This window comes from Salarias fasciatus, chromosome 1, assembly GCF_902148845.1.
Source record: "Salarias fasciatus chromosome 1, fSalaFa1.1, whole genome shotgun sequence".
Classification (NCBI taxonomy): domain Eukaryota; kingdom Metazoa; phylum Chordata; class Actinopteri; order Blenniiformes; family Blenniidae; genus Salarias; species Salarias fasciatus.
The window spans coordinates 34,364,639-34,380,019 of NC_043745.1; the positions used below are offsets into that span (position 1 = coordinate 34,364,639).

Genomic DNA, 15,381 nt, shown 5'->3' on the forward strand with positions numbered 1-15,381 from the left:
CCCGTGAAATTGGGCTCTAAATTACGAGGCTGGTGTACTCTGTGTGAGGGTTTTAAAAACGACCTGCTCTGCTGATAAGGACATTGACTGGACCACAACCGTCAGCAGCAGATGATCCGCGGGCCTGACTTTGGTTTGAGACCGGCCCGGTGTTGATAAACCCAGAAAAGGTTTGCCTTTCATCACCTTGCGGGGCCGGAGATGGTTATATCAGCCTCATCGTCGCCGGCATTATCAGCGCCGGCTCATGACAGAGATGGTGACGATGTTGGAGTCGCGGTTATAAATCAGAACAGTTCCTTACTGTTTGTCCTGCTCTCCTCTCCTCTCCCCCAATAACGGCGTGTCTTTATTTGAATAATAAGGTTCTTATCTGAGTGAGTTACTATTCCGCTTGCCTCCGCATTCCCTCAATATCACTCGGTCTCACTCTTCCCTCTCTCCGCCTTGTCTTTAATCATACACCCCAACCTACACACACTCTCCTTGGTTCAGTTCTTATCTTTCTTCCAGGCCCTCACCTCTCCTTGTCCCTCTTTCCCTCCTCTAAGGAGATATTGGATTCCTAAATATAACTCGACATTTTGTTTTCCATTTTTGCTCCACTCATCACACTAATGATGTTGCACAGCGTATTTCCAAAGCCATTTCCATGCTATAGTTTGTGCATTTTGATTAGATCAGTACATCACAGCGACATGTCGAAAATGTTGCTATGTTCATGTAAAGATTAGTTTTTCTTTGTAATTTACTGCCTTTTCAAAAAAAAAAATCAATGAAGAAATGTCAGAATTCCGAGCAAGTAATTGTAAACAAATTCATCTTTATGATGGAGAATGAACCAAACATCTGTACTGAAAAATGAATCTTTTGTTTGTCTTTTCCCTGCCGTGTTTCGATCCTCAAACAGAGAGGTGAAATCAGAGGCTTTTCGTTGCTGAAGGAGTCACTCCTGTCTCAGCTTTGACGACGCTGCTCTGGGTCATCAGCTACAGTGGAAAGTGCATGTTTTGATTTAGCCCCGCCCCCTCGTCCCAGATGGAAACATGCCCTCCCGTATGTTTGGAACAGCCCAAATGTTATGATCACAGATAACATGCTGAGAGGACCGGCGCTGCATCGCGGGCCCCGTCTGATTGGCGGAGCCCCCGGACAGGCGGGTGGCGGGTAGAAAAAAGGCATTTGTCAGCAGTATCTGCCACTCGGGCCCAAGCCAACAAGATGTGGACAGAACTCAATTCCAGCATTAATGGAATAATACCACGGTTAATGTGCCACCTACTGAAGCAGAACACAAGGTCAGCCCAGGGTCAAACCTCTGGATGGCGAGCGTCAGGACCACGTGGGCACATCAATTCACATTCCCACTGTGCTGATGTTGAATTAAAAATCTCTAAGATGTAGTCTTCTTCACCATCCATGTATTTCTTTGGACTGATAAAATGCTTTTTTTTTTTTGCTCAGTATTTTTCTCGAAACAGGTCTGTAGATCATGACTTTTCCTTTCCTTTCAGGGATACTTCTTGCTATTTGAATCCATGTTGGACTCAGTCCTGCATGCCAGAGATCTCTACTTGGCTGATGACGGCTCAGGTAAGCGTCTCTAAAGTCTGCACTGTAAAACCGAGGTGGTTGTTTTTATGTCTGGGCCTAAATGCCTCATGTTTCCCTGAAAAGCTTTGTTTCGGTGCCTTCTGGTGTTCTTTTTCGAGATACTGTAAACATTCTCAGAGTGATGCTTGTGGCAAGCAGGCATGCTAAATACTTTCAATACATTTCTGTGAAATATACTTTATAAATAACTCTTGATTTCAGCAATGATGCAATAAAAGGGTCATTGCTCAGTTGATGTGCCATTAACTGCATTTATTTTACAATCCCTGTGAATACATTAGTCACTGAAAAACTTTTCTTTGTCAGGAAGCACTTTTTACACTCTGGTCTGTGGATGTCACAACAAATCTGGAACTGGTTGAAGAATTTATTTTTTTCTTATTTCCTACTGAAAACATCTGAAAGGTAGTTTTTACTTTCATCAGAAACACAGCTGACTCAAGCTACATGTCTCCAATATGGTTGTCTTTTTGGAAGGAAAGGTGCACAGAGCAGTGGAGTCATATTGTCTATATGCACCTTTGCATGGCGCTGTGGGGTTCGTTTAAATCATTCTAAATGTACATTTAAGACAAAATAATGAAACCCTGTAGTGTACAAATGCTCCGGTTGGACACTCTTGGAGGAGCGTTTCCCCTTGGGTCATCCTTTCCCTGCCACAGACTAGATTTAATGACTTTTGCCAAATGTGGCCCTGCTAAGGAACGGTTCCAGCAGACTGGCTTTAGTGGCTCCCGGGGACACGAGCGAGAGGTCAGGCTCTCACACACACACACACATGCACACATGGAGGAAGAGCCCGAGTGATGGATCAGTGGATGAGGGACCTCAGACAAGCGAAGGCTTGGCGTGACTGAGGCAAAGAGTTACAGGTCAGAGGACGCCGTATGGCTCGTCATGAGTCTTTAAACCCTCCAGTCCCAAAAACCTCCGACTGAATCTACTGTCCACTGCAGCGGCAAAACGAAAAACTGTTGAAACACTGTTATTCTTTCATGATGTTTGTCCTTGTAACACAAAAACATTTTTTTTTAATTCTGTTTTCATTTTTTAAAGTTTTTTGTCAAATAATTTATGCTATCGGAGTGCTGTGTTTCTCTTTGACTCTGTGCCACATTTCTAAGTAACATTTGTGGGATGAGCAGCAGAGCTCAGTGTCTGTCAAGAAAAATGTCCAAAATCTTGTTCTTCCAAAGCAAAGACAGAAGTAAGGACTGAAATTCCCCAACTCTGTGGATTACATTGATTTTGTTCATGGTTTGGTGTCATTGGTTCAGTTATTTCTAAATTTGAAGCTGTAATTTTGTTGAAAGCTGTATATTGAAGTCGTAGCGATAGTCATTTCAGTAATAAGATAAATCACAGATTGAGCAGGCTTGGTGACATGCACTGAACCATGGGTGTCAAACTTAAGGCCCATGGGATAAAAATGGCCCGCAAGAGACTCTAATCTGGCCTGGGAAGCCACCGAGCAAATGGTAGTTCAAGGAAAAGAATTATTCTTGAACATAAGAGTTGTGAACACAGCACAACACTGGGATCCAAACTGAGATATCGACGAAGATGGCATGAAAGTTATCGTCTTTGGTATGAAACTAGCATTCATCTTTTTGACATTTCTCTGCATTTTGCACCAGAAGGTTGCTTTAAAATTAGATTTATGCTGAGGTTGTTGTTGTTTTCAGTGGTAGTTGTTTGGTTTTGTGATAACATTGACTAAAATATTAAAAACATTATGTTTCCATCATGTGTACTCCGTACCACAGCTAAGACAAACTTAAAAATTTAAATTTAAAGGTTATTGTAGCATTGTTTTATCACTCCAGCCCACTCAAGATGAAATCAAGCTGAATATGCCCCCTGAACTGAACAGTGGTCTCTTCCCTGTATCACCACAGGCAGAAGGTCCTCAGTGTTTTTGTCAGCAGGTCAATATGCTACATACAGCATTCTTCACATCTGCAAGTCTTGCAGATAATTTATCTGCAGCCGGACTAAAACTTTGCAGCATTCATTAAAACACGTGCAGTAACTTTCTAATTTGAAAATTGGCACACATTAATTTTGCCCTTTCTGTTAGTCTTAAGTTTATTTTCCGGTTTTTCCTTGCGTGTGCACACGGCTGTGGTGAGTTATTCGCCTGTTCGCCGCTGCACTCTTGCAGTATGTGTGTTTAAGCTACATTAGAAGAGAGTTCCAGCAGCTCGCTCATTCTCCCCACTACATTAACCTCCCCTTCATCCTTAAATGTGTCCCTGCAAGCCTGGCACAGCGCAGCGTCCAGGGAGAAGGGATCTGTTTTGTCCCGTGCCCCCCCCCCCCCCCCCCTCCTCCCACTCCGTCGTTCCCTTCTTCACAGCTGACCAATGGGGGTGATGGAAAGAGCAAGAGAACAGGGTGGGAAGGGGGGCATGACAAACGGGCTGTGAGCAGCCAGTCGAGAAGGACGCAGATGTCAAAACCATGAATCTGGGGAGGCCCATGTCGAATCCCCCCCCAGTCCTCACTCAGCCTCCATTTCTTTTTCCAGAGTCTCACAGACAGCCCCATGCTGATTCTGCCCAATCAGCACATCTCCTCCCCTCACCTGGCCCTCAACACGGTTCAGCTACCGGCGTGAAATAAAGCAACAAATCAGCTGTTTGCATACACACGCCTCGTCGTAAACGTGTGTGCACAGTCATTATGTATCGTGACACACACAGGGTCACACGCAGACTTCCTTTGATAATGAGAAGCCAGGAGTTGCCCATCATTGTTCTGTCACCATCCATCCGCCCCTTTAATGGTCCGATGTGTCGAAGGTCACCTGACAAACACACAGGTAGCGTGAAAATGTGCCCAGTGCATAAACAAGAAATCCTGAGCTGGATTAGCTTCATTCCATCTATATTTCTAACCTAAAGTTGCCATGAGTTTCATTTGTTTCCTATATAAGTTTGGAATTCCCAGTTTTCAATTTGCATATTCCTGTTTGTGGTTTTATGCTAATCCCATAAGTTTGCTTACACCCTCAGGAGTGTGTTCTCTACTCCACGTTCGGCCCCGAGCTTCATTGTCGGCTAATGTAACTTCACAGTAGGAATACTAATGGCTTCAATCATCTGAGCTCTGACTTAATCACCAAGCATATTAACCAAATACCCAAGAACTTATTGAAATGGGAAAACACGATGACATTACGGCTCGTGTTTAATGCTCATCCTAATGTATGGATATTCATTCAGAAAATGGGGCTGTGTAATATGAGCTGCATGATAATCACAGCGGGCGTCACAGTGGTGGAGTGGTTAGCACTGTCACCACACAGCAAGAGGGTTTCTCATTCATACCAGTGGTTTGACACCATCTCTGATAACATGGAAACTGAACTGCTAACCCAGTTTTACATCGGGTTGGCAGCATGGATTAAAAAAACTGACAAGATATAGACATTTAACTTCATATTACGTTTACACATGTTCACATTCACACATACAACCATAAGAAATATGTAAATAGCACAACATGATAAACCAATTATCTCGGTGAATTTACACATAAGTGTAATTAGTGTGTCTGAAACCACTACTCAAACTCTAATAGCACCCGATAGAGCACAAGGTGAAACGTCAGCCTCACCAAGGCAGCAGAACCCAGCCTGGGAACTGTCCATGGTGCCGTGGACCAGCGTGTCCCGATACAGCTTGAGCCGTTGGGGGTTAGAGCCTTGCTCAGGGACAGCGGTGACCTGTCGACAGTGAGACTCAAACCAGCAAACGTCTGCTAACAGGCCGACTTCTCAAACATCAATGACTGCCTTTTAGAAACGAAGCTTGAGTTGAAACCCAGCCAGCTGGCAGAGTAACTTTTAAATCTGTAGTAGGAAACATTTTGTCTTCCTCTGCAGCTTGATTCACACATTAAAAAAGAAAAACCCTGAGCTTCCCTCTGAAGCACGATTGTTCATCCTTAGCAGACAGCATAACCATTAGTGCTGCTGCTAAATGAGAAAGAGCTCAAGCAAGTGCAAACAGGGTAACATGATAATTGATGCTGTAGAGGTTTCATTAGCACGCCTACCTCAAGTAGTAAAGTGGATAATGAACAAAGGGAAAGCTTTTGTCTTCAGCTCTGCTCAGAAGAAAATGAGGAGCAGTTTTTTTTTTTTTTTTCCTTTTTTTTTCAGCTTCTTTGTAATGTAATTTGTAAAGTCAGGAAAGTTGACTCATTAAAGTTGGAACCTGTAGCGAAGTGGCTGGAAGTCAGAGCTGTGTGAGTCTCGTGGGATGAATGGTCATCTCTCAAATGAGCTCTCGGCGAACGCGGCCTCGGGAGGGATGTAAAAGCTGCTGTGTATATTTGGTTATCCGCCATAACAGTTATTTCATTTTGCGGACACGAATGCAGACAATTTCAGTGATTGCTGCCGGTTTTTTTGTGCAGTATGGTAAACACTAAACTGCTGACTTGCCTTCTGTATCTTTTTCTGTCATTTTTGTCAAGGGCATTATTTTCTTTTCGTACTATATTGCAGATAGTCATGAGCTTCCGTCTTCACGGCATGGCTACCTCAGTGGACAAATCTATTTTCTGAAATGTGGATTTTTCTATTTGAATGTGGAAAAACTGGAATGCACAGAGTTTAGATCTCACAACAAGTCTTTTGCGATGAACAAGTCAGGGTTTGTTTCACTGTGGTTCCAGAACGACCCTGTTCTGCATGTTTTAGGTCTCTCTGCTGCAACACACCTGATTGCAATGATTATATTTGACTTTCTCCCAAGCATGGCGATTAGATTCAGGGTTTAGTTTTTGTTAAACGAAGAGATCTCTAAAACCTGCAGGACAGACTGCGGTGTGTAATGATGTACAGGTGAGATTTTATGCTGTGTTTTGTTTGAAATGTCATCTAAAAGTCTGTGCTGCTGTGATGCTAAAAACTCTCGGTTTGCAAAAAAAAAAACTGGATTACAGTTTTATTTAATCCTTATCTATGGAGAAACAGCATTGGCTACATTGAACCCAATAAATTCACACACATCCCAGCATTCAGAAATATACGGCCTCTAACATTAAAAAAAAAAAAAGCCAACTTTTGCTTGTTGATCCAGCCTGAAGATCAGAATCAAGAGAGGTGAATTTTGCAGTCGATGTAAATATTTACCACCATGAAAAGTGGAGCTCTGTAGAATCAGCTTTCGAGTGTGCAGTAGTCACATGTGTCAGTTGTGTCCACGTGCTTGGCAAGGTTTTCACACTGCAGCTATTTACTGTGCAGCATTTTTAAAGTGTGAAAGTAGGACAAGCTGGTGTCGGGCCACGTTTTGTCTCACATGTGATGGATACAGTCATTACAGCAACGTCTTGAAATTGATGCAAAACTCCACACCCACAAGATGTTAAGGCGTTCACTGATTAAAGTTGCTGAATGGTTTGTGAGCCATTAGAATTTGTTGATATTAAGGTTGTCTCGCTGCTGAGAACAGACATTTACAAGACCAGATTTCCCCACCCTTTGCTTTAGTGATGATTAATGATCGTTCATCTAGAGCAAAACAAATCTTTTATTCCTCCATGTCTGTGCAGCAGTACAAGAGTAGATCAGACAGAAACTATTTTACAGTTTCTAAATGAACTGAATTATCTTCCAAATGATGGTCACATGTAGGATCTCTTGTTGTTTTTATGTGATTAATCTGTAAGTAAATGAATGTTGAGTGCAACAGCATCAGATCTGAGCCTTAAAACTGTGTGAACAGCTGCTCTAATGTTGCTTATTTGAGTTATAAATGAAGCCAGACTGTTAAGTGTTACTCACTCGTTATGCTTTCATTAATTTTTGTTTGCATGGAACAAACATCCAAACATAGAAAAGTATTTTACTCAAGTAGATATACGGATAACTGTTTAAAAAGACTGTGGTAAAGTACTGATTAAAGTTTTTATATGAAGTGAGCGGAAAAAAGTACAGTTTCTGAAATATACACAAGTAAAAGCACATAGTGCCTTTCTTTAAGGCAACTTCGGTGTGTGTGTGTGTGTGTGTGTGTGTGTGTGTGTGTGTGTGTGTGTGTGTGTGTGTGTGTGTGTGTGTGTGTGTGTGTGTGTGTGTGTGTGTGTGTGTGTGTGTGTGTGTGTGTGTGTGTGTGTGTGTGTGTGTGTGTGTGTGTGTGTGTGTTCTTGTATTTCTATCCTTGTTGGGGCCAAATGTCCCCACAAGGATAGCAAAACGTGGAACGACGTGCCTTGTGGGGACCTTTTTCCGGTCCTAAGTAGGAGAAACAGTGTTTTCTTGACCATGTTGTTGTTACTGAAAAAAGTAAAAGTGCAAAAACATTTCTTTAGGGTTAGGCTTTGTTGTGGTGTGGGTTAGGGTTAGGGTAAGGGTCAGGGTTAGGGGCTAGACATGAATGGGAGTCAATGGAAGGTCCCCACAAGGATAGAAATACAAGACTGTGTGTGTGTGTGTGTGTGTGTGTGTGTGTGTGTGTGTGTGTGTGTGTGTGTGTGTTCTCGTATTTCTATCCTTCTTGGGGCCAAATGTCCCCACAAGGATAGCAAAACGTGGAACGACGTGCCTTGTGGGGACCTTTTTCCGGTCCTAAGTAGGAGAAACAGTGTTTTCTTGACCATGTTGTTGTTACTGAAAAAAGTAAAAGTGCAAAAACATTTCTTTAGGGTTAGGCTTTGTTGTGGTGTGGGTTAGGGTTAGGGTAAGGGTCAGGGTTAGGGGCTAGACATGAATGGGAGTCAATGGACGGTCCCCACAAGGATAGAAATACAAGACTGTGCGTGTGTGTGTGTGTGTGTGTGTGTGTGTGTGTGTGTGTGTGTGTGTGTGTGTGTCATAGCTGCGTTACCATCAGCAATGACAAAGTTCATACTTCATGCATCATGTATTGTAGTTCTTAGGAACTTCATTTAAAAAACAAACACGGGAAGTTATTTGGCTGCTGTTTGCATATAATGCTGTGAATTCCATTTAAAACTCTTAATAATTTGAAGTACCTAATCCAGAACTAGGTAATGTCGTCGCTGACTCAGCATAGAAAGCCGTTACCACCAGCTGCTTTGATACTTTAAGTAGTTTTGAATATTTAATGTTAATGAAGTCACATCTTATCTGAAGATAAAATGAATAATAAGAATTAATAATGTGTGTTCATTACATTTTTTTCTTGGTCAGAGACAATAAAAATCTATATTGCCACAGAAATTTAAGAAAACATGAATAAAAGATTGGAGATTTTTTGAACAGTGTGGTTTTAAGTCTGGCAAAACGCAAAGATTAGTTCAGTCAGTGTGATGAAGGTTTGTTGTTTGACGTGATGGATATGCAGAGTTCTGACTCCCTGTGGTTTTCTCTTTCCTCCACAGTGTACCCAGACCTCTGTAACATCAGCCTCGCTGCTTTGGGAGACACACAGAAACACCAAGACCGCATTGCATTCTGGGACGACGTCTACGGCTTCAACATGTCCTGCATGAAGAAGGCTGTGGTGCCTGAGGCGGTGGTGGAAGTGGTGAAAGCAGACACGCTGATCTCTGAACCTGCGGTCATACAGGTAGATGCTTGCTAGTTTAATCGTGAGACTTTTTTTTCTTTTTTCTTTTTTTTTTTTTTTACGAGGCATGTCTGATTTCCAACATCCAGAGAACTCTTCAGTTTTTCTTACTGTGACCAAAAATGAACTTGAGAAGCAGACCTTCAAAGTCATGAACAGTGAAGACTGCACTGATTCCCTTTACACCAAAAGAAATGCAACTTAATTCTTTCCTGCAGTAGAATTCTAACAGGAGCTTCAGAATGCCCTCCGTTATTAACCCTTTCTGATTATAAATCAATAAATAATGCCGTGAAACAGATGGTACAGTCTGCTTTACCAAGTGTTTCTAAGATTATAATGAAGTAATTGCACTACATCTGTACGTCTATTGAGTCGCAGCGAAGAGGGAACTTGTAACCTGAAGGTTGCTGGTTCAAACCCGGGCCAAGTTTGGAAATTTCTTTGGGGAAGGTTAGTCTCTGCTTGTTGATGCAGCTTGTTCCCGACCCTGGGCCAGAGGACAGATGTAGAAGTTTGAGAGAAGCACAAAGGTACATTTTCAGTCATTCAAAGAAACTGAAGCCTTTTTTAATGCAAGAATGTCCAATATGCCTTTTAAAATTTTGGTTTTGAACGTCTGTTCATCAAGGTTCCTTCCAGGCATTAACAATAGATATCATTTCATCTTCTTATTTTTGTTGGGTTTGTTTTAGAGTCTGTAGTTTCTCAAATTTTTCACAGAGGAAATATGTTTGACTTACTTTAACACTCTTACTTTACATTGTAAGTTGCATTCACTCTCACACCGTTGGGGTCTGACTTTGTCTCAGTGTTCATATGGACATGTGGGCAGGGGAATTGAACCTGAAACCTTGTGATTGAGAATGTGTGTTCTTGCAGAAACACTGAAGAAAAGAAAAACAAAAAAACACTTTCTAGAGAGAGAAGGAGAGCGAGAGACAGCACCTTGAATTTTAGGTTGTGTGTGAGTGTGTGTTTGTGGTGATGCTGTACCACCGAGTGATTGATCAGTGTAATCCTTGTTTAAGTTCCTCTTAAGGAAACTTCATTACTCTCAACCCCCTGCGGATAGAGCGCTTTGCAGCGAGCTGATGAGAGCTGGCGCGCATTACTCAGAGATAAAAGACGCACATAAACGCACAGATGAGATCATTTCACATCCAGGAACTCGGATACCTTTTCCGAGCGCCTCTGCGTATGAGACTCGCAGTCCTTCACCCATCTGAGGATGTGATGAATGAGCGTGGCGCTTGATATAATGGAATTTGAATGCTCTAATCAATAGCTTCTCCCCTCCAGTGACAAATAGACAGCCCCTCTGCCCAAATTACAAGGACTCTCATCTACTGCCTCCCGTTGATACGATCCAATAACATTCCATTAAGGCTGGCTGCTATTCCGTAAAATTGAGAGTCCTTTCATGGAATTATAAATTCCTGCTAAATAGATGCTCTTTTCGCTCGCCCGGAGCCGACAGGAGTGTTCGGTATGAGGAACGGTCAGCTGGCTGCCTTTTCAGACTTCTCTGACCTCTTTTATGAAGTGTGCTTCATCCGCAGTGAAACGACATTAAGAGTTTTAAAAGTAATCCTCCACTAGTGTCTTTCTAAAGCATTATCTCCAACCACAGACCCATTTTATGAAGGGGTGTGAAGATGAATCTCTCCTCAGTGATTAGGACTTCATTAATAATAGGTTAAAATCTCCACAAAAGTTGCAGTTTTTATGGAAAGTTCCCTTCCTAAGCTTTGATTTTACCGTCCAGCACACGGCAAGTCATCCACCCTGTGCTGTGGTTCTGCACATCAACAGGTTTTTGATTGAATATATAATACATTTCAGCGCATGCAGAACTTTAAAATGACCGATTGATATCTCTTGGATATTTGCAGCACTTTTAAAGTCTGCGTGCAACATTTTCCATTTCTGACTACAGTAAATTTATATCAAACTTTCTGTTCACTGCCTCGCCAAGTGAAAGGGTCTGGCTGTTTTTATGCTGGAGAAAGAACCCGTTGAACAAGAGAACCTGGAAAAAACCCACGTGCACTCAGGGAGAACACGCTAACTCCCGGCTGCTGACCACTTCTCCACTTTTTCCTTTTATTTTTTTATTTTTTTTACTGATAACTTCAGCAGCATCTTGTGGTTGAAATCATTTGTGTGTTGTTGCTTTGACTTTTCACAGACGATCGACTGTAACAGAGTGTGTCTGTCTGAGCTGGAGTTTGTTTCTGATTTCTGCCTGAAGATAACGAACACCACACAGTGCACGGTAGGTAACACACTCACACTGAATGGTTAAAATCAGATGCAGTATTATCACGAGGGTTTCAGAAACAGTCATCTGCCTGTGAAAAACCAAAAAAAAGATGCAGCATTTTCTTTGGTGCCCAGTCTTGTGGTGTTATAGATGTTGTGCGTCATTAATGTTACATGAAGCTCTGGAGGTCTCCAAAGTGTATCAGGATGAAGTAGAGAAGCTTAATGGAGTGTATCGTGAAGCTTATGGACACCTTAGCCGATATAGAGGACACAAGTCAATAGGCTGAATCCCGGGACGTTCCATAAGGAACCTTTCACTCATCCAGTTCAGCTCAGAAGCAGATCTTCAGTTTAAAATATATTTAGTTATGCAAGCAGAAATGCATGAACATGGAGTCTGTAAATGATTTTATAGATGATAGTGATTTCAAATCAATTTCGATTAATTGATATAAATGGTAAATGAGCTTAAAAAATGCTATGTGAGAATTGGAGTTACTCAGGTTGGATTCCTGCCGGTGTTAAACATCAGAAGCTGGAGAATAAATGACCTGAAACCAGTTTGCACATCCACTGTTGGCGCCTGTCATTTTTCAGAGCTGTTTTGTGGAAGGAGCGAGGCAGTACAAACAGAAGAGACATCAGTCAGCACGCCCTGATGGATCATCCCTCTGTATTTAAGGGAATGTCTCTCCGTTGGATATTTAATAGAGTTTCAAATTGAATCGGAGATATACTGCTAATGTGAGCGTGGATGACAGGTCATACGAGATAGTGGATGCTTCCTGTCATTTCTCTGAATGGCAAAACACAATCTAGAAGCAGGATCAGTCTGTTTATCCTGCTTTTACGAGTAGTTTCCTGCTCTGGTTATAAATGGCATAAACTAAAACAGAACTTTTCCAGAGCTGTTGTTTTTTTCTCAATATTAACGTCATTGATGAAGCTTATTTTTACTGAAATAATTTTACAGAGTTGTGTGTGATACCCTCCAGCTTTAAAAAAGTATTGGTGTTTCTGTTGCTTTGCCAAATGGAAATACACATAAATTCTGTCTCTTATGTGGCCTTACGATCTATGAAACAGTAGCTCTGCAGGTACATGTTCACACCTGGTGTGAAGTCCAGTTTGGAGGAAATAAACAGGAAGGTTTACTCTGTGCTCCATGTTATTTATGCCCATACTGGTGTTTTAACATCAAACCAAGAGATGTAAACAAAACACTTGAATTATGTTGGTGGAATTTTTACCTCAAGTATTCAAAACAGGCTATAAAATAGACAAAAGTGTCACGTCTTGCTAAGTTTCAAAGATTCTGTACTTTGTAAATCCTTCATGTGGGTTTTGGTAAAGTTAGAGCTCTGGTTAAATAAGGTTGAAAAACAAAAAGTTTTTAGGTGTTATTAGTGATCATCTTTTATTTTTCCCTTTATATTTGGCGCAAAGGACAGTTTACCGTCACGTTCTGTGCTTCATGATTCTCCCTTTGGAAAGACTTAATCGGACGATGTGAAATACCTTCACCTGACCGGTATTTATCAGCCGCTGTGTAAATAACACTTAACTGAATTGAATCTGTTCTGAACATTTGAGTTGTGATGTGTGGGCCGGCTTGACCAACGACTGCAATCCAAAACCCAAGTGTGTGTCCTCGGCGGAGGTCAGCTGCAGGCACCAAAGCATGTAAAATGCTTTATTAGTCTATTTGGTGGGACGCCGGCAGCCACTATCAAGCCTCCTAACAATCCCACCCACACCCCATGAACTTCTTTTAGTGTCCGGGCCACATTTCTTCCTGCGATACCACCAGCAAACTGCCGGGCAGCGGTCAGCGGCGGCGGCAGCGGCGGCGCAGCCTGGGACGTGCTACACTGCGAGGAGCGATGTGTCCGTAACAAAGCCCATTGTGTTGAAGCAGCTTTGTGTTGTGCTGCAGCGTCACCGCACTGTCTGGTGTATTGGTTTAATGGATAATCAATAGGTGGTTATTATCTGGCCTGTGCTCCCAGGGTAAGGCTGCTGGATTTAATGGGATTTGTAAACATCCTCTCATTTTTCTGCTCTGTAATTGAAAACATCCCCTTTTTCTATTTCTGGGCTGCGAGTCCAGTCATGTTTGGGTTCTGCTGCAGCAAAAAACAGATGATGGGATCTTGCGTGGTGTAGTTTTATTTATTTGTTTTTTTGTTGATTGTCTCTCTGCAGCATCACCTGATTATCCTCATTTCGGATGTTTGTATGCAGAATCATTCATGTTGTTGGGATCTGTAACTCCGGTGTAGGGTTTAATATGCTATCAGACTTTACAATGCAGGTATTCTGTGTACAAGTCATCTCTGGTGCACACTCCAGCTTCTTGGCTCCAGTATCCAGGCTGCTTGTCCCGGGATTTACAGGCTATCTATTGGCGTGCAGAGGCAACATAAAGATACCGATCTCTCGTCAGTCCTGACTGTAGCCTCTCAGTAGTAGTTAAGGTTAGCGTGTGTGAAGGGTAAGCTGCTCGGGGATTGGTGAGAGAGAGCTGCAGCTTCTTCCCTCCTATGATGGAGCGCCTGCTTTTGTTCTCCTGTCGACAGTCCATTCATCAGCTCAGCCTGCCTAACCTTGCATTAAATGAACAGCACAACCCCTGCGTCTGCGCCGTTCACGCACAAGACAAATCCTCCCGCTCGGGCTCTTTTCTTTTTTCTCCCCAGTTCGTCCCTTCTTTTTCTCCTCCCTCTCACATCTCTCATGGTCTGTGTGCTTTGTGTACATTATTTCTTCTCTTTCAAATGTCGAACCCAGAATCCAATCTGTGCTCCAAACTGCAAATTTACAAAGCGTCTCTATTCTCGCTTGTCTTTTTGTGTGAGTCTCTGCTTCGGAGATCTATTCTCCTCAACTGTAGGACACGTCGCAGAATGTGCCTCATCCCCTTCCTCATGTTGGTTGTGATGTACGCTGATGGGATGGCAGAGGAGAATAAGTTTCTGTCAGTAATTAATTTCAGCGCCGCCGTCTCACTGCTGCTGACGTCGCTACTGTAAAGCTACAGGGGGGGGGGGGGGAACGGTCCCTGTCATCCATCTCTTACCTGCTCTCCGGCAAATTTAAATTTTTCTCCAGAGGTGCTGCAGGAAACGCGGCCTCACCGCTGACAGGCCAGGTGCACGTCAACTTCAAGGACGATTTTCAGAACATTAAGAAGGAAGCCTTAATGGAAAAATCCACCTGATCTTTGACTCACGTGCTTCAGTACATTCAGAGTTGAGGGATGATTGGCATTTCTGCTGACATTCAGGATTCTAGATTGATGCCAACATCACTGAAGTTGAAGGAGAAGGCTGATAATTTTACACATCCTGTATATTTACAGACGAAACATTTGTAACATGGTTTCTTCATTCGTCATGCTTGTACAGCAGGAAAAGGGATGTACGGCAGAGCGTGCATCTGTGTCCCGTTTGTCGAATTTTAAAATATTGACAAGAGCTGTTTTTTATCTTATTATTTTTCTGAAGTCAAATTGGGGTTTTAAAAAAACAGAAGCATCTTCTCATATTCACAAATGTCCACTGTGAAAACAGTGACATTGGCTTTTTTTTTTTGTTTGTTGACAAAGTATTCTCCTTTCTCTGTATCACAGCAGATTATGTACAACAGCAAGTAGTGATAAATACAATCATTTTTTTCTTTGTACCATATGTGATTTGATGTGATCATGAGTGAATGGGATGTGTTCAAAATCCCACTTTCACGTGGGGAAAAACTTCCAGTGAATGCTGTCTAAATCAAAATGTCCCCCTGGGAAGGTGTGAAGTTACAGAGGCGGCTTGGAGAAGCTGATCCGGCCTCATACCCCTTTCAGACTGATGCCCTGAAGTGTGTGACTGAACGAGAAGCATTACTCTCAAACACAACTGACTTCGTACTGTGAAAGGCAAATCGGCTCCGACGTTACTGTATG

The 15,381-nt window shown here is 42.4% G+C and overlaps 1 protein-coding gene across 2 annotated transcripts in view; it reads left to right on the plus strand.

Moving 5' to 3' along the window:
* prmt3 (protein arginine methyltransferase 3) overlaps positions 1–15,381 on the plus strand; it is a 51,854-nt gene that overhangs the window by 24,082 nt on the left and 12,391 nt on the right. For both annotated transcript variants that reach the window (XM_030090491.1, XM_030090500.1), the window contains exons 11-13: positions 1,515–1,593; positions 8,974–9,161; positions 11,353–11,439. In XM_030090491.1, the coding sequence (XP_029946351.1) occupies positions 1,515–1,593; positions 8,974–9,161; positions 11,353–11,439 (354 nt within the window). The remainder of the gene's footprint in view (positions 1–1,514; positions 1,594–8,973; positions 9,162–11,352; positions 11,440–15,381) is intronic.